This window comes from Harpia harpyja, chromosome 11 (genome assembly GCF_026419915.1).
Source record: "Harpia harpyja isolate bHarHar1 chromosome 11, bHarHar1 primary haplotype, whole genome shotgun sequence".
In the NCBI taxonomy this organism is placed as follows: Eukaryota; Metazoa; Chordata; class Aves; order Accipitriformes; family Accipitridae; genus Harpia; species Harpia harpyja.
Genome location: NC_068950.1, coordinates 4,949,807 through 4,973,968, shown reverse-complemented (window position 1 = coordinate 4,973,968; position 24,162 = coordinate 4,949,807). Strand labels below are relative to the sequence as shown.

Genomic DNA, 24,162 nt, shown 5'->3' with positions numbered 1-24,162 from the left:
GAAAGGGCAGAAATGCTCAGAAAGCAGAAGCAAAAATTAGATTAAGGACCAGGAAGCCTCCAGATCCAGCCGGATTTCACGGAGCAACGGCTCCGGCATAAGGTCTGGGGAAGGGACCCCCTCAGTCCCCAGAGAAGCATTTTGAGGAGCCAGTCCCCACCAGCACCCTTAACAAAAAACGCTTTTTTCCTCACATCCTCAGCCCTCCCTCGAGCATCCTTCCACCCCCAGGTGCCTTCAGACCATCCTCTGGCACCTCCGGCACTCCAATAACTTTCTTATTTTCCTGATTTCCAGCCCAGCAGCGCTCGATTTGAGTCTGTCGGGGGGGAGGACGGTGGTTTTGGCACCATCGGGAACCAGCCGCAGCCCCGGTCCTGCCCCGGCTCACAGCCCAAGCTGGGTTTGAGGCCGGGACGGTTGGTGGAAGGGGAACGGCTGAAGGGAGCTGCACATCCTTGAAATTTAAAGGCATAAAAAAAGGAGAAGTAGCAGGAAACGCAGCTGCTGGTTCAAGGGGAAATTTTCACAAACATCAGGAGGGAAGTCGAACGCAAGTGGTAAGTCCCCGGGAAGCCCAAAACCAAACAGTGCCCAAAAGCACAGCCGTTCCCCTCACCCCGCAGAGCTCCCTCCCATCCGGCACTCGCATTTTTCCTACGCTCCTACCCCGTCGCTGGCACCGCAGGGCAGCTCGCTGCTCTCCAGTCCGGGTGCCACTGCGACCACGCCAAATCAACAGCCCCGCAGCCCCAGCTCAGCTCCACCCGTGGTGCTCGGGCCCCCCCGGGAGCCTGCGGCAGCACCCCGGGGTGAAGGTTTCGGCTCTTCCATCCTGACCTCTTCCCAGCAGCTTGGATGTCCGGGCAGAGCAGCTGATCCCGCTTTCTGCTCTCAAGAGCGGCCTGCGGTCCCAGCCCCGGCACAGGGGGGGCTGGAGCCCCAGGGAGGAGCTGGGGCAGCTGCTCCGGCATCGTTAGTGCCTCTCCAGAGAGCGCAGCTGCTAACGGTTGGGTACCTCCAACGAAGAGATGCTGCTCTGACCAAGACTTAGCATAAAACTGTTGCAACCACAAACCATTTCCATTATGCACTTGTTCATAACATACCGATAAGGACTGATTTTTTCTAGTTGCTCAACAGATTTTGATGCGACGTAAACGCAGAGAGCGGGGCAAGAGCCTGTCTTGCTGTTCGAAGCCAGAAGCGCATGATGCCGGCTTCACCGTCAACTCCTGCATTGTCCAGTTAAGGTCCTGCAGCTCCATAAATACTCAATGTTCACTCCAAATGCTTCCTGGGTTTGGGGTTTTTTCACGCATTTTCAGAGATGGGTGTTTGTTGTTGTTTTCATCCTGTTTCATCAGATTTGTGCAGTCCCACAACACGGCAGAGGGAGCAGGCAGCTCTCTGCAGGCCAATATGGGACTGCAATATCAGACTCACAGCGCATGCGGAAAACAAATGACCTGGTCCTTTCTCCACAGAGGGGCTTATCTACTGATAATGGGGCCGGCAAGTTAGTGTGAGCCATGGGTTTTTCTCAGTGCAGAGCTGGTAGCTTCTGACTACACAGCCCCAGATATTTTCTGTTCTAAGAGATGATTTTCAGAGGTGCTGGTCTTAACTAGCAACCACTGAGAGTATCAGCAAAACCCATGCCTCAGTTCCTATTGCAATAGCACTGGACCTTAATAGTCATTATTAACACTACCATGTTTCCGTCACAAATTTTACTGGATGTCAGGCCAAGAGGAAGAGACAGAAGGGGCTGATTTCTGACCTTAAGTTTCTAGACATCAAGACCAGAGCTCCAATTTTCACAAGTGCTTAGATTTTAGCTGCAATTGCGATCAAAAAAAAAAAAATTAATGCAGCTTTTATTGAGATTGTCTAAATTATATTTTTTTTTGCCTGTAACTTTTGTGTTAGTGACAACTGTTGTCTGCAATGCTGCCTTCCAAAGGAGTGCTGAAACGTGACAGCCTGACCAGTTAGTTATTCAATGCGTGTAGGAATCAAAGTTTTGGTGCCTATAAAAATCAGGTCAGTTTAAAATACAGGAGATGTAGAACAGCATCATTCCAGTCTCCCTCACTACAGACTCCTCTTCTGCTCATGTACTTCACACCTTTGAGCTGCTGCCGCTGACAGAGCGGGTATGTGATGCACACCTTAGGGATACAGGACTGGCAGGACTCCCCTCGCCGATGCACACCAGTCCCCAGCTGATAAAAACCCACCACCCCACACAGCGGTGTTAGAAATGACTTCTTACCTCCTCCTGAAGTTTTGGAATGAGATTCTTCTTACCTCCCCCAAAGACACAAGCATTCAGAGCTGGGGTACATCCACGTCATGCTTTTGGGTCCATACAAGCTGGAAGGGTATTATAAAAGGACTATTTACAAAGCCAAAAATTTAACTTTGTTTTGAAAGTTTATTGGATCATCTTGACACAAAATCATTACAGCAGCTTGTGGTATGTTGTTTTTTTTTTTTTTTTTTTTTTTTTTTAGGGAATGTTGATAGCAAATAAATTTGTGAATGTAACACATCATACAGTTTCAAAATTCTAGAATCACTGCACAGGATTCCGTAAGAGAAGACTCTACATGCTAAAGTGACAGTTTTCATCCATGAATTAAAAAAAACACTAATTGAGGAACATTATCCTTTAAGACAATTTTAATATGTTCAGTTTCTAATACACAAACTGGCTAACCAAGGGAGGTTGACCAATACCAAAAACTACCACTTCACCAGCAGTGAAGCCTGCTGCAAACAAATTCCTGCAGCGCACAAGTGTGGTCAGAATACGAAGCTGGTCCTAGCAATAAAACCAGAGCAGAGCCTTTGCAAAAATACCCTAATACGGGAAGAGTGTGAAGAGCACAAGACACGCTTTAAGTACAGGACATTCACCCAAAGGAGAAGATCAACACTTTATCCCGTTTCCTGCGTAGGGTTTTAGTTCAACTCTACTGGGCACTGCTGACGCCTGTCGGAGTGGTGGTGGTGCTGGAGAAGTGCAGACCAACCCAACTCCTCCCTGGGGACCTTCAGCTATTCACTTGTGCCTCAAAGCAAAACCGTTCAAGCGTGTTCTCAGTTTGCTGGGTATGGAACAGCAAGTAAAAGAACTGGGTAAAAAAAAAAAAAAAAGAAAAAATTGAAAGCAAGAGATTTTGGAGAAGGACATCAATTAAGCATCTCTGTAAAGGGCACAGTGACATCCCTTTCCAGTCAGTGATTCCACAAGATTTCAGTAGTGCAGAATGGGCTTCACTTCGTAGACCCTCCCTTTCTTCCCTCTAAAGTAACGTGCTACAGACCCACGTCTGCAGCTCCTCACCAAGGCCTCCCTCCCGCCATCCAGGCAGGGAGACTTCTGCTGCAGGGACCCAGTTACACTTGTGCTGCTAAATCTGCATCCACTGCTGTGAGGGCAGGGCCATGGGATGCTACGGGGACAACTGAGACAGCACGACATCTCTGATTTCACAGCACAGAGGGAGGGAACAGGGCTGTTATCTGCAAACTGTTCAGAATACAAGGGATTACACACGTGGGCGTTTCTCTAACCTGGTAGTGGTCAACCTCAGCTGGTGAGCAATATGATAAAAAAGCAGGAACAGACCCCTTCGGATTTCCAGTTTCTTGCTACACCCTAACTTTTCAGGAATGTGAAATTGAAGTGGACTCATAAAACACATCAGCAGAGACTGCTCAAAGGGGAGAGGCATGATAGACTCCATTTGCGGGGGTGGTCAACAGGAGCAGAGAACCAAACAGTAACACTTCCAGCCTGTTTCATGCATTCACTCTCTACTCTTTCAGCTGTCACTAAAAGAAGGTTAAGGCTCAAGGCAACTACTATAAACAGAAACTCAAACATCCCAGCTCTCACGGGGCTCATTTGGATTAGCTCAAGGAGATGGAGGATGTTTATATGCTGATCACAATAGATCTTGAGATAATAATAATAATAATAACAAATCATATATATAAAAAAAAAAAAAAAGAGAGGCCTTCAGGTCCAGCACCAGCCTCTGCTAGAAATATACATCAACTACAGCAGCCCTGAAGCCATATTCCATGGCTAAGGATCAAGTCAACCTTCCCTGGCAATAAGCACAAGCAACAGACTCTGTGCTACTGTTGATAAAATTCTGCTTAGTCCACCATCCCACGCAGATGGCAAGGTTTATGGGATCATCATGAGCTGCTGAATAAATAGTGCCACTCCCTCCCTCCCTCCCTCCTCCAGTCATGTCACCAGGATCTCTTTGGGCTAGAAAGGGTTAACACCACAGTTTGTAAAAAGTTTTGAAATAAAAAGGTAACATACAGCCTTAAAATGTCTAAACTGCAAACAATGGTGGAGTTAACTGAAAAGCACGTGCCCCAGGATAGTACATGCGTACGAGGGAGAAACTTAACACTTGGGTCTGCTCGTCTTTACACATTAGGTGTGTTTCTTGTAGTTGGAATATTTCGTAGAGAATATTCAGCACTTGGACAATGTCTCTTTCATCTCATCCAACAAGTTGCTAAGCAGGGTGGAATCATTACATTTCCCATCTATGGATACAGAGTTCTCTCCCTTGGAAATAAAAAGACAAAAGAAATCCATTAGCTTCTCTTCTAAGCGGGGACAATTTTATTCCCAGCCAAGCTCAGGGACTGGAAACAGCCGGTGAAGCATGCCCAGGAATGAAGCAGGCTTAGCCGAGAGGTCAGTTTGGGGAAGCCATCAGTGCTGCTACTACCCACCAGGTATGCACTGGGCAACAGAAAGCCCATGGGGAGGTACAAGCTTGGTAGTAGCACAGTGAAAACAGCTAGATGGGCCAGATGAATTAAATTGCCCATGGTGTCCCTGGTTGATTTAGACAGGAATATTTTCCCCTTTCTGTTAAGGCAGAAGGCTGCAGATTTAGCTTCTCTCGGGTCTTGTTTCAGAGTGGTACAATGCTCTCACCTTTTTTACCAGTAGGCAGATGTGATGGCCTTGGATAGAACGACTGTACATTGATGCACATGAATCAACGCGTTCCACAACTATAAAGAAAACAGGAGTTTTCATTTAGCAAGACAACTGTTAATACAAGGTTTGCTTCCCATGAAGAGGAACTACTTCTTTGCCTGGCCTCAAGGAATAGAAGCTCCTACTGAGTGAGGGGAGGAGTAAGCCATGGTTAAGATGATGTATGTGCCTGGCTGCTATCTGGGATATTTCACAATAATGAGGTTAGTCATTTGTCTTTTAAGCAAGCTGCAAATGTTTTGTGGCAAAAACGCTGATCAGAACGTACATCTCTTCCCCAGAAATACTTTCAGTGAGGCAACATCTAATGCATACACCAGAGCATGATGAAACAGCCATTTGTTTTGCTTCATCCAGTACTTGTGTTTTAATTATTAAGTCCAAACTTGAATAGCTCGCGCTCTCCCTTACTGAAACGAAGCATTGGGGAAAGAGGTAGGCTGAAGCACTGAAGATCAAACAAACCCTCCAGAGAACAGTTACAGCCCTAACTATATGCAAGCTGCTCCCATGATACCTGCCACATGCCTTGCTGGACTGGAGGAAAGCCACAGAGACAGAAGGAGTTCATTTTGAAGAACATTGCATGTTTTGAGGATACCAATGTATTACAAGACTGGAAAAAAACTCCTCTCCCAAATTTATTTAATCTGGACATCACCTGCTTCTGTCATCGTTGAGGCCATGGAGCGTTGCACTTGCCAGGCACAGCAGAAATTTTAGAATACGGAATTTTGCAGAAGGTTCTGCATCAAGGAAGACTCACCTGAAAAATGATGATGAAAACAGATCTTTGCCAGTAGATGTTGGAAAGAAATGCTAATTCCATCTACTTTAATAGAACTCATGTGCAGATCTCCAGACTCTAGGAGCTTGGCAAAAGCATCGCTGCAAAACAGGAAGGAAAGTAAACAGCTGTGCTAGAAATTCAAGTGAAATCTGCCACATTAGCCCCATGCAGACCTTGAGACAACTCAGGATGCAGAAGTCTAAGTACTACCAAACTCTAGGAAAATGGGTTTACAACAAATATGGGAACCATACTCCAGACTCCACCGGAGTACCCTGGGACCTCAACCAGAGCTACTTCGACATGACCTCTGCCAGCCTACAGGGCATATAGCTCCTTCTCCAGAATCACTTGAAATATGCTGCTGGACATATTTTAACAGTCAAACATTCCACAAGATAACTGAACTGTAACCAAAGCAATCACAAGCAGCCAAAGTCGAAAGCATGCTGCGTATCTTGCAGAGATGGCCTGCAGCCAAAGCTTAGCTTCACATGGGCAGCAAAAGCACCAATGTTGTGCTCCCTAAATGGCACTTACCTATAGCAAGGCGTCGTGATCAAGTATGAAGCGCAACTGAAGTGCAATTTGAAATCTAGTTTTTCATGGGTTGAACCTTCATCATTCTGCAACAGGTCAAAGGAAAGGAGATGAATGGGAGCCCCAAGGCAGCAAGAGGAGGCACCACCCCCACCTACCAAACAGGCACCAATGAAGACTTCAGGGCTCAATTCCCTTTGATATACCCTGGCTGGGCCTGAAGGATCAGTGTGAGAACAACCATCGCGCTACAACATCAGGCCACTTACAGAAAAGATTTGGGCAGCTAGGTTGATACATACACCTAGAGCAGATAAGGGACACAACTGGAGGGATTGGGCTGCATTTTTGATTGCACTCCGCTGAAAGACATTGAGCAGACTGAATTTAAACTAACACTTGGAGATGTGGTTTTACAGTTCACCATTTCCCAAGCAAAATAATAAATTAGTATCTCCCAGATTCTTAGGTACTGAAAATAGGACTAGTATACTATCTTCAAGAAACCTTTAAAATAGAGATAATGGCTGACTCAGAAGTAGCCACAACTGTCTCCATTCACTTCCTTCAAGCTGTTCACGCAGCTGCTTCGTTAATAATTTTACTGAAGTAAGATCAGAAACCCACATAGTCTTATACAGGTTGATACTTATTCAACAATGCCTTCAGCTAACCTCACTCTTGTTCTGGGTTTCCATCCTTATTAACTGTATCTAATTCTTACTACTATTTTTCCAGCCTTGTACAAGGTAGCCGTTTCCAACTGATCTTTGGATAACTGAGATCAGAAGAAACAGACTGGGCTGCATCTCTCGCCTGTTGGTTGACCTCCTCTCCCCGGCAGATGCACCACTGCAGTGATTTTCTAGCTGACGATGTGGCATATGTTTCAGGCTGCATTGCTCACACACTGCCGGGAATGACAATTTAGGACATGCTTACGCAGTATTCGGGACACTCTTTGCACAAAATGTCATGTAAAAATACTTCTCACATCACAGAATGGGCTGGTGCAGCAGAGATGAAATGATGCCTAAAAAAAGCTCTAAAGCAGTGCTTTCCACCCAAGTCAAGCTCCCTTATGCAGTTCCAAAGGAAGCAGAAGCACAGAGTTTAAAGCTGCACTTACTTTGACTATAAAGGACAGTGTTCCTTTTAACTTCTGAGCCATAACAATACTCTGAAGTGTAAACACAAACTGGGCTTCATTAGAGATTCCTAGCGTGAAGAGAGGAGAGGGAGAAGTCAAGTCAGAAAATGGTTTCCGTATCTAAGTAATGGTTAGAATAAACTAATCGGTAGCAGCTAAGCTTTATGTGCTGACTATTTTTGAACCAAGTTTGAAATTTTCCGTGTAGTGGGAAGAGAGTATGCACAATTCCTGTTGTGAATTAACAGTATTATAGCACTTAGCTCTTGGTTCTCTGAAAAGCAGCAGTGATAGCTGGCATTTGGTAGAGGTTATTGAGTGAGTGCCTGGGCAAAGTATGTCACAGTGGCAATATATTTAAACTGTTTGTATAGCTGGGAAATAGAGCTTTCCAAGTAGTGTTCAGAACTAATTCGAGTTCTAAAGTTTCTATGTTTTTCTTTTAATATACAAGTCTGTGTCAAGAACTGCCTTACACAGAATTAAAAAAAACCCAAACCCCACTGCTTTTCACAGGGGATCAAAATGCACCCTGAAGCCACTAAATCCACACAAGAAGACTTGTGTGAGCTGTTTCAGTATTCAAATTAACTCTTTGGTGAAGGAACTGAAATTCAAAGAAGTTTAGCGATTCAGCTGTACTATTGTACTATGTATGAAGCCGTTATCGTTCATCTCTGTGTCTAGTATTTCTTAAGGGCTCAGCTCCCCATCCAAATAAGCACATACTTGTCACAAACTTTCACTGCATATGGCCTCTGCCATTAAAACAGTGGAACAATAGCTCGAGAATAAATCCAGAGCGGATTCTAATGGTTCATGAACCTATAGCTTTGTTTCATTGTAAATCTCATAGCAAACTCCTTATGAATTTTGAATTCCTGTAGTTGGCAATGCTGGCACGTTCAAAGGTGTGCCAGTCTGCAGTCACCTGAAAAAGGAACTCAGATATTTGGACTCCCAGCCCTACATTATAGGCTTTGCTCTTGCTGTACAGAACCACCTGTGTTTATAGCCATACTGTAAGAAGGCTTATCCTCTCCAGTGAATTGTGTGAAAGCCCAGCGAACACCCAGGCAGAGGGACGTGTCTTTCCAGAAAACAGCAAGTACCAAGAAGTTCAAACAATTCTTTCCACAGGAGGGCAGTGCAGGACTAGACATGCTCCAAGAACTCTGTGCAAAGCTGCGCATACCAGGGGGGAGCTGGAAGGGCACAGGTATCCCATCATGTACTGATGATCCTTCTGGTCGGAGCATTTTAGTGTTGAGAGAGTCCAGGACATTTAGTTCCATGCTCTTAAGGAAGCTAGTGCTTTTGTTCTCAAAGATAACAGAGACAGTAACTTGACTATCATTCTGGAGGTTTCCTTGAATATCGTAGGTCTGCAAATTAAGGGGAGGGGGGAAATCACAGGAGATTCAGAAACTTCAAACACCAGAGCACCAGAACAGAACATAGCATAAGAATAAAGCAAGCTTCAAAATGAAGGTAATTTGGTACAGCTATAGGACAATGAAAAGCACACTGGTGATCAGCTCCACAGTACTGCTAAGCAGTGGGAAAATATCAACTTGAAAACTCATTAAAAGGGACATGAAAAGGAATGGAAATGGAGCTTTGTTATATTTATACCTCCTGGGATTTAAACGGTTCTTCAGTTAAATGTTGCCTACATAAAGTCACTATACCATCCCCAGGGTATCCCCTCTTTTCTTGGAGAACACAGAAAGAGAAGACATCTGGATTTAAATGCCAAAAACCTCACCATTTTAATATATGGATTTTCAGCAAGAAGGCGGTAACTGGACATAGGCTGAAAAACAAAAAAGAAATCACAGTCGCAATATAACTAATTTCTCTGAAAAGAGCTGTCATTCTCCTTCCTCCCCAAACAGTTTAGCTCCCACCTTTTCCCCAAGGCAAGGGCTGCCAGTGCACCGCTACTTACTGGTAGTGGTTCATCATCTAGTGTTCCATTCTGCACTGACTCTGTTGTCTCCTCCTCACTGTGATGACTCTTCTTTTTGGATTTCTTTTTATCCTTCGATTTCTCATCTTTCTCTTTCTTGTGCTTTTTCTTCTTATGCTTGGAGGATTTCTACCAAGAAGAAAAAGAAACTATAACAAACCCTTAAACCCCAACATTTCCAGCCATTACATCATGACCCCTCTACCGATCTTTCAACTATTGACTCCCACTCTATGCAGCCTTCTGGATGACCGAACAATTTCCTACTACTGCAGAAACCTGAAACAGAGTCCCCATTCCTTAAACCCCAATAGTAATTCTGTGTTGAGTCCCAGTAAACCCTTGCTCCCCACTCACGTGACAATACCTTAACGCAAAGCAGCCTGGGATCAGCAGAAGGCCCAATCTCTTCAACTGTTTGGAAGCTCAGCTTTAAAACTGCTACCTGACTCCCTGGCTCAAGGAACAAACAAACCTCTTACTATGAAGAGTTTAGAGCTCTGCAAGGGTGTAACATCCCACTGCTGCCTATTTGCAAGTGGTCACTACACTGCATAGGATGCTGTTGGTAATTCCTGTGTGCTTGTTTTTAAAGAATACAAGACACTAGGAGAATATGGCTAAGGGTGACTGCAATTTAAACCACTTACCTTTTCTTCATCCTCCTCCTCCTCTCGCTCTTCCCTTTCTTCCTTTTTTACCTCTTGAGCTTCAGGCACAACAGCAGCACCCACTTCAGGCTCACTCTGAGTGGATTAGCAGAAGGATTATGACACTAACGGAACACAGTTGAAACAACTGAATCCTACACCAAAAGAAATCTTAACAGTGACACTCCCCCCAACACCAACTGTTATTTCAAAAATTACATTAGACTAACATGCTATCAAGCCTTTCATTTTATGCCTCTGCAACCCAGCAAATATGATCACCTGAGGACAAGATACAAAAGGTTTCCTCCAAGGAATCCATCCCCTTATCTTCCCTGTCTCTTCCTCTAAAAATCTTCCATCAAAATTCATGAGACTTTTTCTTTCAGACTGTCTCTCTCATGTCTATTAATATTGCTAGTGTCTGGCTCACACTAGGAAATAAAACCATACAATAATATAGTATTAAAACCCACCAATAATATTAAAATCCACCAAGCCTGTAGCAGCATCTGCATTTCTATCCATTGATCTGCACAGCAGAATGAGCTTGAAACCTCTCATTACAGTGTCTGTAAACTGGGGAGATAAAATGACATTGCTTCACAGCAATAAGTTGAGGAGATGAAGCCTATCTTTCCCTTCTCTCCTGCAGCATGACAAAGCACTCCTATCACAGCTAAGATGCAATAAAAAGTTTCCTGTGATGTGGCAAGATGTCTACCTGTGGCTGGGTAGTGGAAGCAGGTGGTGGAGCAGTAGAGAGCCAGAAATCCAAGTCTTCCCCCTGAATTTCAAGAGAAAACAAAACCATTATAGTTGTTTTGATACCATTCTTTAAAAGAAAAAAAAAAAAGAAAAAATTTAAATTAAAACCTTAAGTTTTCATGGAAATGCACTGCTCCAGAATGCCCATACACAGATGCTGCAATGCATTTAGGAGCAAATAGTTCAAGAAGCTTAACTTCAGCCTTTGAGCACACTTTCAAAACTGGACACAGCTGACAGTTAACTTCCAATTACCTTACACAGCAACAACATCTACAGGCATTCAAGGCCCAATTGCTGCATCTTAGAGGAAAAGTGCATCTCTGCAGAGTGGTTAACAAGGATACTTCAAGTCTTCAGAGTAACTGACAACTAATGTCAGGTTTTATAACTGAAAGATTCTGAAGTATATGGAGGACAGGATGTAGAACAAAAGTGAGTTCCAGATATTTTGCTAAAGAGTTCCCCATTCTAAGAACAGACAAAATACCAGTAATCTCAGCTTCCAAATTAGATCTGGAAGATCTGCTGTGTAGGCTGCAGTAAGCTGAATTCTGCTAACTTATGAGGCTAAGTAAATGTTATTTTTATTAACAGAAATCTTTAAATACCTGCTCTTATGGTTGTAAAAATTTAAGGAAGTAAAGGTTGAAAACATTAAGCTGTTTGACTTATCAAATGTGACGGTTCCTAAGCAACAAACAAAACACAGCAATAAATATGGCCCATAACAGCAGCTTCTAAAATAATGCAAGTCTTGGAGAATTACCTTTTTTTCTTCTTCCTCCTCTACTACCTTTTTCTCTTTCTCTTTCTTCTTTCCTTTCTCTCTCTCTTTTTCTTTGTGTTTCTTTTCCTTCTTTTTGGGTTTCTTGCTCTTCTTCTCTACTAGGGGAGCTTCTGAGTCTGGTGACTTTAGGGTCTCAACATTTCTGTGTCTCTGCACTGGCAGCTTCTCACTGTCTGCTAAGGGTCTTAAAAATAAAGAGACCATTACCCTTCTGCAAACAGTCTCCCTTAGCTCAGATTATCTGCTGGACATCCAACACAAGGTATGCTTTGTTTTTAAAGAGTTGGGCCCCAAAATCTTAAATCAGCACATACTTCTGTACCTGACGTTTATTTATGTAACTGCAGACACTGCCCTCGTGGATTAGAAGTTAAAAGAAATTATTTGAAGGTGACAGAGCAAAGCTCTTGCTGATACCTGATCACTCTTAAAAGTGGTAACTACAGACTTGCTGGCTGAGTAACACCTACAGAATAATACATACACATAGCATTATGCTACATTTCTGTGGAACCACTCTCAAAAGAAGAGCAAAGATGTGAAACAGTAGGAAGCATTTGCAACAGTGTGGAAATTCAAGCAGTGGAATGATAGCATGGCTCAAACTGCCCTTCAAGGGCATGTTTTTTGTTACCCATGAACAGATCACCCCAATTGGAAATTATTTTAAGCAATAAATTGTTTTGTTCTGGAAGTTTATGCTATGAATCTGTACTCTACCATTCCATTTAAAAAGTTGTGTTTAATTTCAGCTACCCGTTTCCAAAAAGCAGGAGTAGTAGTACAGATTTACAATGTATCCCAAATCCATTACTTGGGGAAAAAAACACCACAGAGATTTCTCCATTCTTGTCAAACGCTGTCCAGAAATCAGTGGGAAGTTCACCATTGCCTCTTTTTCTATCTCTACAGCTTTTACTTAACATTAATTTTCATGTTTCAGCAACAAACATCAGTTCAGGAAGATTTCTAATGGTCTCACCTCCCTTAATTTTTTTTGCTTATATTTCATGAAGAACCAGACACAATTAATTTTTTACTTTGAAACAGACACTGTAAAGGCAAGATGGACCCCATCTGTTTGAACAGTAAACAGATCTCATCTTTAAGCTATTTCACATATACCTGTACAGGAACAGTGATTGGTGCTGAAAGTCAATGGTGAAATAGACTCTCACAAATTTGAGGGTCAACGATTTCAATAGTTTCACCACCCTTCAAGTATTTACGCTGTCCACTGAAATCAACCAACCTGACAAAGAAGGTCAACCACTTAGCAATATATTCTTACCTGGAAGGCTTCCCTGAAACCAGACTGCATGTGAGCGTGACACAGACATAGCAGTGCAAGCACAGAAAGAAAAAGAGAGGACAGAGACATGAGAAAACGTGACAGGAGAGCACACTGGCTCACATGAAATGGAGAGAGAATGGATGGAAACAATACAAAAGTCCAAAGATGCCTCCTGGAGCACAGCATTCAGAAACTCCTCTGCTCAGTGTTTTCTACGCTGTTGAGGCTTGTCATGCAAGTATGAGGTCTATAGTCAGAAATTAACTTCCTTTTATATGTGTCCCCTGCAAACACAGAGGAATGTGACCAGCTCATGAAAAAAGGAAGTTTTTCAGAAACTGTTCTTTCACTTTTTAAAAATGATACATCACTTTTTTGCAAGGTACTGAGGGGCCAAAGCTCTTCAGATTTGAGAATTGCAGAGAATGGCACAGACTTTAAAGTTAAGTATCAGAGAGAGAGATACTACACATGCATACATGCGCCTGCACTGTCTTCGAAACTTTACAGGAGGCATCCATGGACCATAAATCAGCAATTATTTTTAGCATGGTGATTTTGTAAAACAGCAACTAAAAAAACCCTCCATGTGCAATACTTAACAGCCCACTGCTAATTATCACGTGGCATACAGGGATTCAGAGTCTGCTGCACTGCAGCCTGGGGTGCTAGCACTGTAAACAACTCTGGTAGCTGAATGGGAACCAGACTCTGGTCAAAGTTATGATATGCAGTTCACTCAATCATATTAGAACAACATTTTTCAACAGTGGAACCACACTGAATGTCCACGGGGCAATGGGGATCTACAAACTGGCCGTTACTGGTCAAATGATCACAACGCAGAGCATACAGGCTTGCCATGTGTACAGTGGTTCTGGGATGAACACAGATGAAAGCAGGTCACACTCGGTGCCCATGCACGTTAGATCAGAGAGATACTGGTACATCCAAAAGCTCAGACTAACTCTCTCATGTCTGATCCCAGCTACACTGCCTGTGCTTTCAGACTCCATTTGGTCACAGAAAATGATCCCCCTGCCCCTCCCCAAACCCCCGCTACTTCAGCAGTGTAGCTTTTATCATCTATGCTGCAGTGGGAACCCAAGTCTGGATGATCATCTAAGGTTACATCCAAGACATGGCGAGAGACTTAGTCTTTTCACCTAGTGGACTAAAGATAGTGCCTTTGCCTGTTTAGTCCCAGACTTGCCCTCATGCATTCTGGTTAGCAATTAAGTAAATTCACATACAAAACTGTCACTTACTTATCCAGATCTATATCAAGTGCCTTATATGGATCATTGGGATCTTTGTCATCTTCATCACTGGGCAAAGCATTCTGCAGGAGAGATACAGAGACCATCCACTGAAGAAGCAAATCACAGGCAATTTCGAAACTAAAGCTTTACATCGCCCAAACCAGTTTAAGATTGTTAACCCTGGAATAGGCCAGCTTGCAGCCAGACACAGTAAGTTATAGGAACAATGTACTTTAACGCAGCATTGAGTTACAAGATTAATTTAGAACAGAAAACCATTCTTCATAAACTGCAGGATTTGAATTGCTGCTGTTTGGTTTTGATTAAAGGAAATTTTAGGAACAAATACAGATTACATCATTAGCATGCACAATTAATTATAATCAGCTGCGAACCTGCTGACTAGACAGCAAGTTAATGTCAAAGTGAAGCAGCAGAGCATAATAAATGAAGTGACTATTTGGACAGCATTACTTTTATAGCAGAGACGCATATTGTTTGTTTTGTTGGGTTTGGTTTTTTGTTTGTTTTTTTTTTTTTTTAATAGCTTCAGTGGCAATTTTTGTCTTTTTGTGCACAAAAAGACAATCGTTTCTCCCCCTGCAAAGAACAGCCTAGGACCATCTCAATCAGTCATTTCTTAAACAACTTTGCAAGAAATCAGAGCTCTTGAACTGCAACAATACAGACTGGCTGGCAATTCTTGGGGAAAAAAAAAAAATCTCTCAAGAAGAGCACACAGATAAATCACACAACTCAAACCACCAACCAAAGCAACTGACCTCTGGCATCTCTTCTGTTATGATATCAACATGGTGAGCTGGAGCAATATCCTCCTCACTCTCCGTGTGCAGAGAATTATGGCGATGATGTTTACCTCTCTTCTCCTTTTTCTGTTTTTTCTTTTTCTTATCTTTCTCCAGTTTCTGTTTATGTCTTCGCTCCTCCTCCAGTTTCACATACTGGTCAGACATAGGCATTCCTGTGGAGGAAGCCAAACTGCTTTCAGGCTACAGTCCACATGGACATTGATCACTAAAACAGTATGTTAGGAGTGAACCTTGCTTCTACCTTCTCAGAATTAGAAGGATCAACACCTCTCTATGCTTCCATACCACCTCACATACAGCCCCCTCTAGCACCAGCTTTGCTACCACACTCCATCTCTCCAGAAACAGGACTGAGCTCTATCCTGCTCCCTGATTCTTGTCCACGTTAACTGGATTACAAAAAGCATCTAAACATCGATATTAAGTAGAATTGGTGCCATTGCTGTACTGACAACTTTCCACACTTTTGGAAAAAAGATTTGTTATGTAAGCCTTAAATATTTGCACTTAGAACTCATCACTTGCAGTGTATTGCACTTTAGCAACAGCTTTTCAGTGCTATATTAAACCATTCATTATATATATACAACTACCTTTTGATATTTGAAACGAGATATTAAAATAGTATCTCTACCATTAGACTCCACTTAATGTCTCCTGATCACTTTCATCAGCCCTTTAAGACGTTCCAAAGGTGACTGTTACCTACACAGAACAGTGGTTAGTTTACATGTTACAGACTTGGCTGCACAATATACTTAATCACAGAATTACTTCTAATACTGTCTTGAGAGGAACTGCACTTGGACTGCAAAGTACTATTTTCAAACACATGTAAGTTAAGGAGATATATTTAAGAGTCTAATGAGAGTATGCTCCTTGCCCTTAAAAACCTAAGGAGGAATTCCTAAGAAGGAATTATTACTTCTCCTTAACTGAATTTCTGTAATTAATTTTGAAGATTAGCTGCACTTACCCGGAACTTTTAAGGGGACAGAAAGGTCGATCTGGACCACGGGTATATGTTCCACACCTGGAGTGTCTTGGTATCGCTGGGAAAATGAAAATGTGTTACATTCTGAGCATTGCCAGATTCAAATCCAAATAAGTGGACACATTTCAAAAACATCAAGCCGTTTAATCGTTTAAGCGAACATTTTAACGGATAGGAATGGAATAGCTCAGTACTAAATCCTGCATGGTAGCAGAGTGTATTTTAAAGCCAGCTGATAACTATTATAAAAGACTCTACTTTTAGCTACAGTTTTTTAACCCTGCTACTGCACTGAAGAAGGCTTTTTGCAACTCTCAAGAATTTTTGGTTTGTGTTTTATTGCTAATAACTTGCCACTTCAAAAGATAAATTTTGAGATATGAGTTGAAGAAAATGGGGCAGTCCTTAGGATATACAGGGAATAAAGCAGGTTCTTTCCCTGAAAAAGGTGTTAAGAAGAGACCACAATGACTTTTTGATGCATAAAACACACTGCATGTTCAAGAGGAGCATGTTCTAGGTTCACTCTCTCTTCACTGCTCTTAATAAAGTGCCTGGCAATTTGAACCCTTCCATCACCCAGAGCTGGGACAAACTACCGGCACAGGAATTTGTGACATAAGGGCACAGAGATGAAGTGTTTCTCCACAGCTTTTAGCGAGTCCTTGCTGAAATATAAACACTACACTTTCCACGACAAGTTAATCCAGACTGTTCCAAACTACTGTGTAATGGTAGTTGTGATAATCACCACTTCCTTATTCCAAAAATGGAGGTCCACCAGAGATTCACAGAAAGCTGGCTGCTCTACAAGTAGGTCACTTGTGAGTTCCTCAACACAAACAAGGCTTATAAAAATAGTTGTAGGGAGCCACTTCAGTCAGCACACTAGTAAGTGATCAGAACTGCAGTGGAAATAATCAGAATGTCCCAGAGGGAAGCTGCAGCTCTGACATTCAGGAGGTCTTCACACAATTATATGAGAGGCCAGCAAGATATTTTAATTCAGATTCACTCACCTTCTGTGGGGAAGGAGAGCTTTTAATATAAAATGGGTTGTTTGCCTGTTCTTGTTTCCGGGCTTCTCGACGCTAAAAGTGAAAGAGTATTTGTCATTAGAATGTTTGCTTATAAGCAGAGAGAGATAAAAGGCAAAGGGCAAAATGCAATCTCCCTGAATTTTTGGAAAAATACATAACTACTTGCAAAAAGACTACACAAAGTAGCTAGCATATGATAAACCAGTTTTGAGTTACAAGGCATAGTAGGATGTAACTACAAGTACTGTTACTACTATAACTAATATTCCTTAGAAAACCCATTCTTTGCTTTTTAATTGTAGACTAGAGATAGTAACTTCCTGAAGACCAGATTTTGATGGCAATTCAAATATTTCTATTTTTGTCTTTGCAAAGAGAGGAAGTGAAGATTCTTATCAATAAAAAAAATTTTTCTATGAAAACAAAAAGGTCAGAAACAGGAAAGGTGGTATCTACTACTGAGAACAGTCACATTACAGCAATTCATAGAAGCTGCTGAAGTCCATGAGTGAAGATGCTGCTGCTTTTTCTGCTGATACAGAGCACACAGAATAACACAAGTACACCAATGGAGGAGGTGTGTAAAAAACCACGTAGCTGCAGAGCCCAGCACAAGTGTCCATCCTCAAGACCCTGTACTTCGAAGTGAACTGCACCAGACACCACAGTTTACAGGTCAGATTTTTGCAAGAACTCAAAACTCCTAACAAGGGCCAAGTTTTTATAATATCTTGCTTCTGTTTGGACAAGATAGGCAAGCTAGACTTCCAAGAGAACTTTATATTGGATGTATTCCACAATGCCTAAAAAAAAATACATATATTCAAATACATATATTTTGCTCACATCGAATAATCAGATTTCCCGAGCTGTAGAGAGCAGAATGGCTCCCTGGCTAGACAGGGAATCCACAACAGCTCCAGCTGCTTTAGTAGCACTTACAACATTACTACTGAATTATGTAGGGAAAAGCACTTTAACATTCACTCACTCTGGCCAGTTCCTCTTCATCTATTTCTGGCTGTCTATGTCTGGAATGCCTTTGTTCCTCATCATGAAAAATTGTTTTAGGCTTTTCATCTTCAGACTCGCTGTCTGATGGAGGTTCATTGATCCAGGCATCAAGGTCCAAGCTGGTAAGAATTGAGTAAACAAATAGCTTGACTCAGTACCCCTGAGTATTTCAGTGCTTCTCATCATATACTTAGCTTTACTTTTTAAGAGTTTAAAAGTTTAAATAAGTCTTTGGGAGAGAGAAGGAACCTTACCCCTCTGGAACTGGTACTTTCTTCTGTGCTTTAGGAGCCACAGGGTTCAGCTCACCAGCAAACAGGGCTATCACTTCCTCAGCTACAGGTACTTCTTTTATTTGTAGTTTCTGAATATATTTTATTAGTTGCAAGATGCAAGAAGCCTAAAAACAAATGCAGAAGTACTTTCAGAATTAATATTAACAAACTGAACCAAAAAAATCAACTGATGAAAGTCAGCAGAAGATAACTGTTCTACTCCATTAAGGCAATTAAGAGAAGCAACATAAACTGCAGGTTTAGAGCAAATGTAAAAAAAAAAATCCATGTTAACCCTCTCTTCTAGTTGTGTCCTTTTTGTGTCCTTATGTGGTTGCATAATTTCAAAATTAAACTGTTTTGAGTTAAATTCTTGCAAGCAGTCTCCAGAGGCAGTATCAAACTGGAATAAGATCTGGGCTCTGACATTTAACGTCACCACTCTTCCCACTCTAGTTCTAGAGCTTCTCCTTCACTGAGATACACAAAGTACAGAATAAACGCACCACTCCATTGATAACAATGGCTTATATAAAACGTGCATGTCCACAGAAAATTACATATATGCTCCAATACAAATGAGAGACTTTGTATGATAAATTCCAAAGTAATTTTGTTCTCTTACCCTCTCCTGAACTTCTAGATCGGCACTCTGTACAAACTGAGGTAAACGCTCAATCATCAGCTGTGTAATTTCCTGAGCTCCTTCCTTTTCCCCAGATCGCTCTTTCTGCTGTAGGATGGATGCATAGAGCTTCACCATATTCTGGACGTAAACCGCCTGGATGTGGCCTGGTAGAGTTGTAACTTTAGGCCTCAACATTGCTTCTAAAGTTTGGTTTGCTTCCTCAAGGTGTCTATAAAGACAGAGTGGACAGACAAAAGACAGCAATTGAGAAATTTCAACATTTCATCAGTCTTCATGGAGAAGAACTTTTCAAAAACCTCAGCTGCAGTACAAAGTACTACAGAAAGACAGGACAGACTACAAATACATAATCATTTGGTGTGTATTTCCCCTTCCAAATTACAGTAGTAACATGGCACAGAAGAATTTACAGAAGGGGAGGGACACCTCAGTTTCCACCTTTACAAGTTCAGTATTCTCTCCATTAACTAAGCACTGCACTTTTAAGTGCCAACTCCATTGACAGGCTGGATCTAGCAACCCAGCTACCTTCCTGCCATTCTGTACTTCACCACTCGCATCAATGAGGTTGTATTTCCAATCATATACTGAAAAATAAAATCTAGTAGGCAATGCTTAATACACAGAAAAGAATGCAGATCATAGCACTTGTTTTCATAAATCTCATGCCCTTATTCAGAATTGTCTGCTCACAACTAAATGGAAGATGCACAAAAAAGTTACTGGTCCATTACAAATGGAAAGCTAAAGTTCTTCCAAAGTAAAAATGTGATCAGACTGAAAAAGGAGAGTGTATTCTCTTGCTTCTTAGTCTACAGTTTTCTCTGCAGAACTTTTTTAGTCAGATGAAGATCTCAGCTGTATGAATGTTCCCTAAAAGTATCACACCTACTATGTGAATTTAAACTGGAACCAGTGTTCAGAGTGGCAATTACAAGAAGAGACACCAAATCAGATGATAAAAGGAGACTACAGTATCATGGTCTGTCCAGCTTACCAAAATGACAAGAGACAAAAACATCTATTTAAGCTAAAAGACAATGTTGGCACAAGAACATTGAAAATTGTGCTCCTGTGGGTACAGAGAAGTTTTGAGCAAAAAATAAGATGACTTCCAATTCTCAGGAAGATTAGGTTGTGCAAAAATCTTTCAACAAGGGCAAAACAGAGAGGAGAGCAAAAAACTAATTCAGTCAAACATGGTGATTGGACATTTTCCTTATGATATAAGTGGGGTTAGACCTTAATGATTAAGGACTTCCTTCAATATCTTAAGATCTTACAGCTTATACCCACAACTATGCCTTCCTGCATGAGTGGGCAGGACTAGGGAGACAAGAAAAAAGACCAGATAGTCAAAATGAAGTATCCATCTTGGCTAGAAATGACTAAGGAGTCTATTGGGTGAGGGATTGGGAAAGAAACAATCATTTTGTTAGCTTTACAGTGCATATTCTGAACTATCCTTCTCAAAAATATGTTTCAGTGACTGGAATCTTTGTCCGAAAGAAACCGCTCAAAGCGTATCGGGCTTTCTGTTTGCACTTACTCAGAGAACTCCCCACATATCCAAGCAGCAGCATAAAGCACCTCACAGATCCCATTTCTCTGGGTGTTGCTGGCTATGAGATGAGCATTGTCCAGAAGCATGGCCATTTGAGAAACTGCAAATTTACGAATAGCTTTAACTCTGATAGCTACATCTAACATCTGAGCTGCTATAAGATGCCCATGCCGCGTGCCTTCCAATCGGGTCAGCTCCACCAAGATGCTTATGTACCTACAAAATTGAAAGGGATGCAATTTTGTCAGCAGACAATCATGCATTACCATTGCTGATGATCTCAAAGTTGACACATAAAAACACTGACCATTCAAAGTTTGTGATATATTGATAATTGGACTGACTACAAATATCTATGATTTTGGTCAGCAGCTCATCCCGGTATGTCGTCCCTTCTGCTTTATCCACGTGAATCATCAGTTTCTTCACTATCTCCATCAAGTTCTTCTTCGATACCTGTTAAAGAGTTATTGAAGGGTTGAACCACAACTAAGCCATTTCCCATACTGTCAAGTCTTCCTAATTCCATTAAAGCAGCTGCTAGCTCTCTGATGGACCTGTGTTGTGTTAACAAGAAATGAGAACCCCTAACTTTGGTCACAGTCAAAAAATTCTTTTCAATGTTGTTGTTAAAGCAGAGCCAGCACAAATATACAAGACCATACTGTGGGAGAGCTGAGAATCAGCATTACTAGCAGCTACACAGAAATCCAGGAGAAAATGATTCTTCTACTTCTGCCAGATTAGCAAATTTAATAGTTTAAAACATTTTTGCTTCTAAACTAAACAAATTTAAGAGTCATTAATATCCAATGGAATTCTAGCATTTCAAAACATAGCTGTATTAACTTGCTCTGGAAACTTATTTGTCTAAAGTGACCAAAATATTCAGTAAATATCACCAGTTGTTGTGACTCGCTGCTTCCAGCTATGATGTCTCAATAGGTACATGTTAAAGACATCACTAACAAAAATGTATGTAATAGTATTTCTACAATCATTCATTATACAGCACTCTTCCTCAGAGGCAGGGTTGAGCAAAATCGTACACTCTTTTTCCTAGGTTATCTTTTGACTAAAGACATAACAAGCAGAATTTAACCTATGGGAACTAAGAATGAACTCCAATTCTCTTTGCAACAACATTAAAACCACTGTCCTGATAAAAGGTTATTGAAGTTATTCTCACCTCACGAGGAGTACCAGACAAAAGGTGCCCCGTCTTACTTTTCACTTTCTCCTCTAAAATAGGAAGCTATGAGACATATCTATCACAATCCCTTTGTGCATGGGGGAAAGGGCAGCACAGACTCTTGAAAGAAAGGCACTTTACTATATAAATCATAACCACAGCCCTTTTGGAGATCAAATGTTGTCACTACAAGATTGCCCCTGTAGCCTATGCACATTTTATAAACTGCCCTGCACAGCTGCAGAATGCACGCACAGGACTGGTGGCACACAGGAGAACAAACAGAATGAGATTCTGTACATGTCATTAAAAGGCGTAACAAAGTTTACAGCGACAGGCAAATTCGACGATAAAGCAGCTTAAAGCTGCCTTCTCCTGTGGTTTCAGAGTGCTCCAGACTGTTTCCCAGACTGCATAACTTAGGTCAACCTGAGCTACGGTGTGCTACAACATGGGCTGCAACCTAGAACAGCACAGACCTATCCCAGTATGCCTGTGGTCCACTTTATACCTAGACAAAGGACAGAAGGAGCAGCTAAGGCTTAGGCATTAGAAAAGCAGCCTTCTGGGTAACTTCCACAGCGCCTGAACTCAGAAACTCTTTCCAGTCTGAATCAAAGTTTTTAAAGCCCTTTCATGCTGTGCCAGATGTTTTATTTGTCGAAGTGCCAGAAAAGATAAGGGAGTTATTATCACAAGACTACTGGGGAGAGAAGAGAAAGTTGCATGTTTTTCTTAAACATCAGCCTCCTAAAGGGTCACGGGGTCTGGAGAGGAAAGGAAATACATGTAGAAACATACCATGCCATACAGGAGATCTAAAGCTCTGAGTCGGATAGACTCATCTTTGTCATCCAAACACTGGAGAATGAGATCCTTGTGAGATTGAACTGATTTAGGATGCGTTTTCAGGATTTTGGACATAGCTAACAGTCCCAGGTATTTCACTGTGAAAAACAAAATAAAACTTCATTCCAAATATAGAAACACTGTTTTGTGTTGAACATGAAATCTTAATACCAAGTGCTTCTACTGAAACCAACTTTAATACACTTGAATAAAAATCTGTGACGAGGAAAAGCATTTTTGAGAAACAGTGCATCACAGATTACAGCCTTTAATTTTGTAATCATATATATAGGCATGGACTTACATATATAATCTTCATCACAGTCTTCTTGCACCTCAAGTTTTATCATTGGTTTAAAAATATGTATTTAATATATAGAAACTATGGGTTTTGAGAACAGGCATCCTCGGATGAATGCAGGTTTAAAAGCACTGAAGATTGGTGTATTAAGTAGGAGCCCCATTCTCAATGGGAAAAATTCAGATGGCAGGAAAAAGGTTTGCACAAAAAAGGATTTCTCAATATTCTTTGTAGTCACTAAAATAAGTAAGCATTCTTGCATTTTACTATTATGCTTACACTGTTGAACATCCCTCACTACTTTCCAAGCAGCAAGTTTATAAAAAGGGAAAACCCAGAGCATGAAAGAGAACTGGTTTAGATTTACAAGATCACAAAGAGCAGTAATTAATCTCATTTGTTTTAAAAAAGATCATTATAAAGAAGTGCTCGCTATCAAAAATTATTTCTGCATTAAAAATCCCAGCAATTGTTTACAACATACCAGGCACTACAATACTGAACAAGCTGTTTGGAGAAACAGCTCATTGCTCTAAGACTGCTGCAATTTCTCCCCAGTGGTTGGTTGCTAAAAGCTTCCATGAAGACAAGCAACATACTTACAGTTCTGGTCAGAATCTTCTATCAATATTCTTAACTTCTGAACACAAAGCTGGAAAAAAGACACGTCATGCTTATTGCAAGCCCTAAAAGTCTTAATTAACTTAACTCTTCATAAAGTTTACTCAATACACAAGGAAGCATTACGACCAAGACCCAGGGCCTCTAGGTAAGAAGGTCTTGTTGCATTAACAGATTTCAAAACAAAAAGAACCTCTGTATGATTGTATTGATAGCAGCTGAATAAGAGAGTTAGGAAAACTCTAAATGAGAAGAGTCTGCATTTTAGAGCAAAGGAAATAAGAGAATTTATATAGGAAATGCTTCACTCTGTAGTATTCCACCTGAGTGAGTGTGCTTCAGGGAGCTATTGCTTTAACTTTTGGCAGAGGAACACAATCCAATTTCTCCGTGGCACTTGGTATTACACAGTGGAGCAGACCAAATAACCCCCCCCCAAAACCCAGTGTTGTACCTGGATGCTAGCGCTGTGATTAGGCATCCCGGAGGACAGAGAGATCAAAACTGCAATTACACAAGCACAAATTTCAGTTAGTATTTCTGTGTTCTGAATGAATGCAACAACAC

The 24,162-nt window shown here is 41.5% G+C and overlaps 1 protein-coding gene across 2 annotated transcripts in view; it reads right to left on the bottom strand.

The window, feature by feature from the left end:
• Positions 1 to 2,420: 2,420 nt before the first annotated feature.
• AP3D1 (adaptor related protein complex 3 subunit delta 1) overlaps positions 2,421 to 24,162 on the bottom strand; it is a 45,928-nt gene continuing 24,186 nt past the window's right edge. The window contains exons 10-33 of one of the 2 annotated variants that reach the window (XM_052801097.1): positions 24,050 to 24,099; positions 23,578 to 23,626; positions 22,626 to 22,771; positions 20,940 to 21,088; positions 20,618 to 20,848; positions 19,045 to 19,276; positions 18,399 to 18,544; positions 18,122 to 18,263; positions 17,110 to 17,181; positions 16,073 to 16,148; positions 15,049 to 15,248; positions 14,273 to 14,346; positions 13,002 to 13,025; positions 11,690 to 11,894; positions 10,877 to 10,939; positions 10,153 to 10,248; positions 9,482 to 9,631; positions 9,299 to 9,346; positions 8,726 to 8,915; positions 7,510 to 7,598; positions 6,381 to 6,466; positions 5,817 to 5,938; positions 4,985 to 5,064; positions 2,421 to 4,606 (exon numbers count right to left, since the gene is read on the bottom strand). In XM_052801097.1, coding sequence (XP_052657057.1) covers positions 4,511 to 4,606; positions 4,985 to 5,064; positions 5,817 to 5,938; positions 6,381 to 6,466; positions 7,510 to 7,598; positions 8,726 to 8,915; positions 9,299 to 9,346; positions 9,482 to 9,631; positions 10,153 to 10,248; positions 10,877 to 10,939; positions 11,690 to 11,894; positions 13,002 to 13,025; positions 14,273 to 14,346; positions 15,049 to 15,248; positions 16,073 to 16,148; positions 17,110 to 17,181; positions 18,122 to 18,263; positions 18,399 to 18,544; positions 19,045 to 19,276; positions 20,618 to 20,848; positions 20,940 to 21,088; positions 22,626 to 22,771; positions 23,578 to 23,626; positions 24,050 to 24,099 — 2,816 coding nt within the window. In that variant the 3' untranslated portion in view covers positions 2,421 to 4,510. The remainder of the gene's footprint in view (positions 4,607 to 4,984; positions 5,065 to 5,816; positions 5,939 to 6,380; positions 6,467 to 7,509; positions 7,599 to 8,725; positions 8,916 to 9,298; positions 9,347 to 9,481; positions 9,632 to 10,152; positions 10,249 to 10,876; positions 10,940 to 11,689; positions 11,895 to 13,001; positions 13,026 to 14,272; positions 14,347 to 15,048; positions 15,249 to 16,072; positions 16,149 to 17,109; positions 17,182 to 18,121; positions 18,264 to 18,398; positions 18,545 to 19,044; positions 19,277 to 20,617; positions 20,849 to 20,939; positions 21,089 to 22,625; positions 22,772 to 23,577; positions 23,627 to 24,049; positions 24,100 to 24,162) is intronic. The other variant, XM_052801098.1, reaches the window with a different exon arrangement.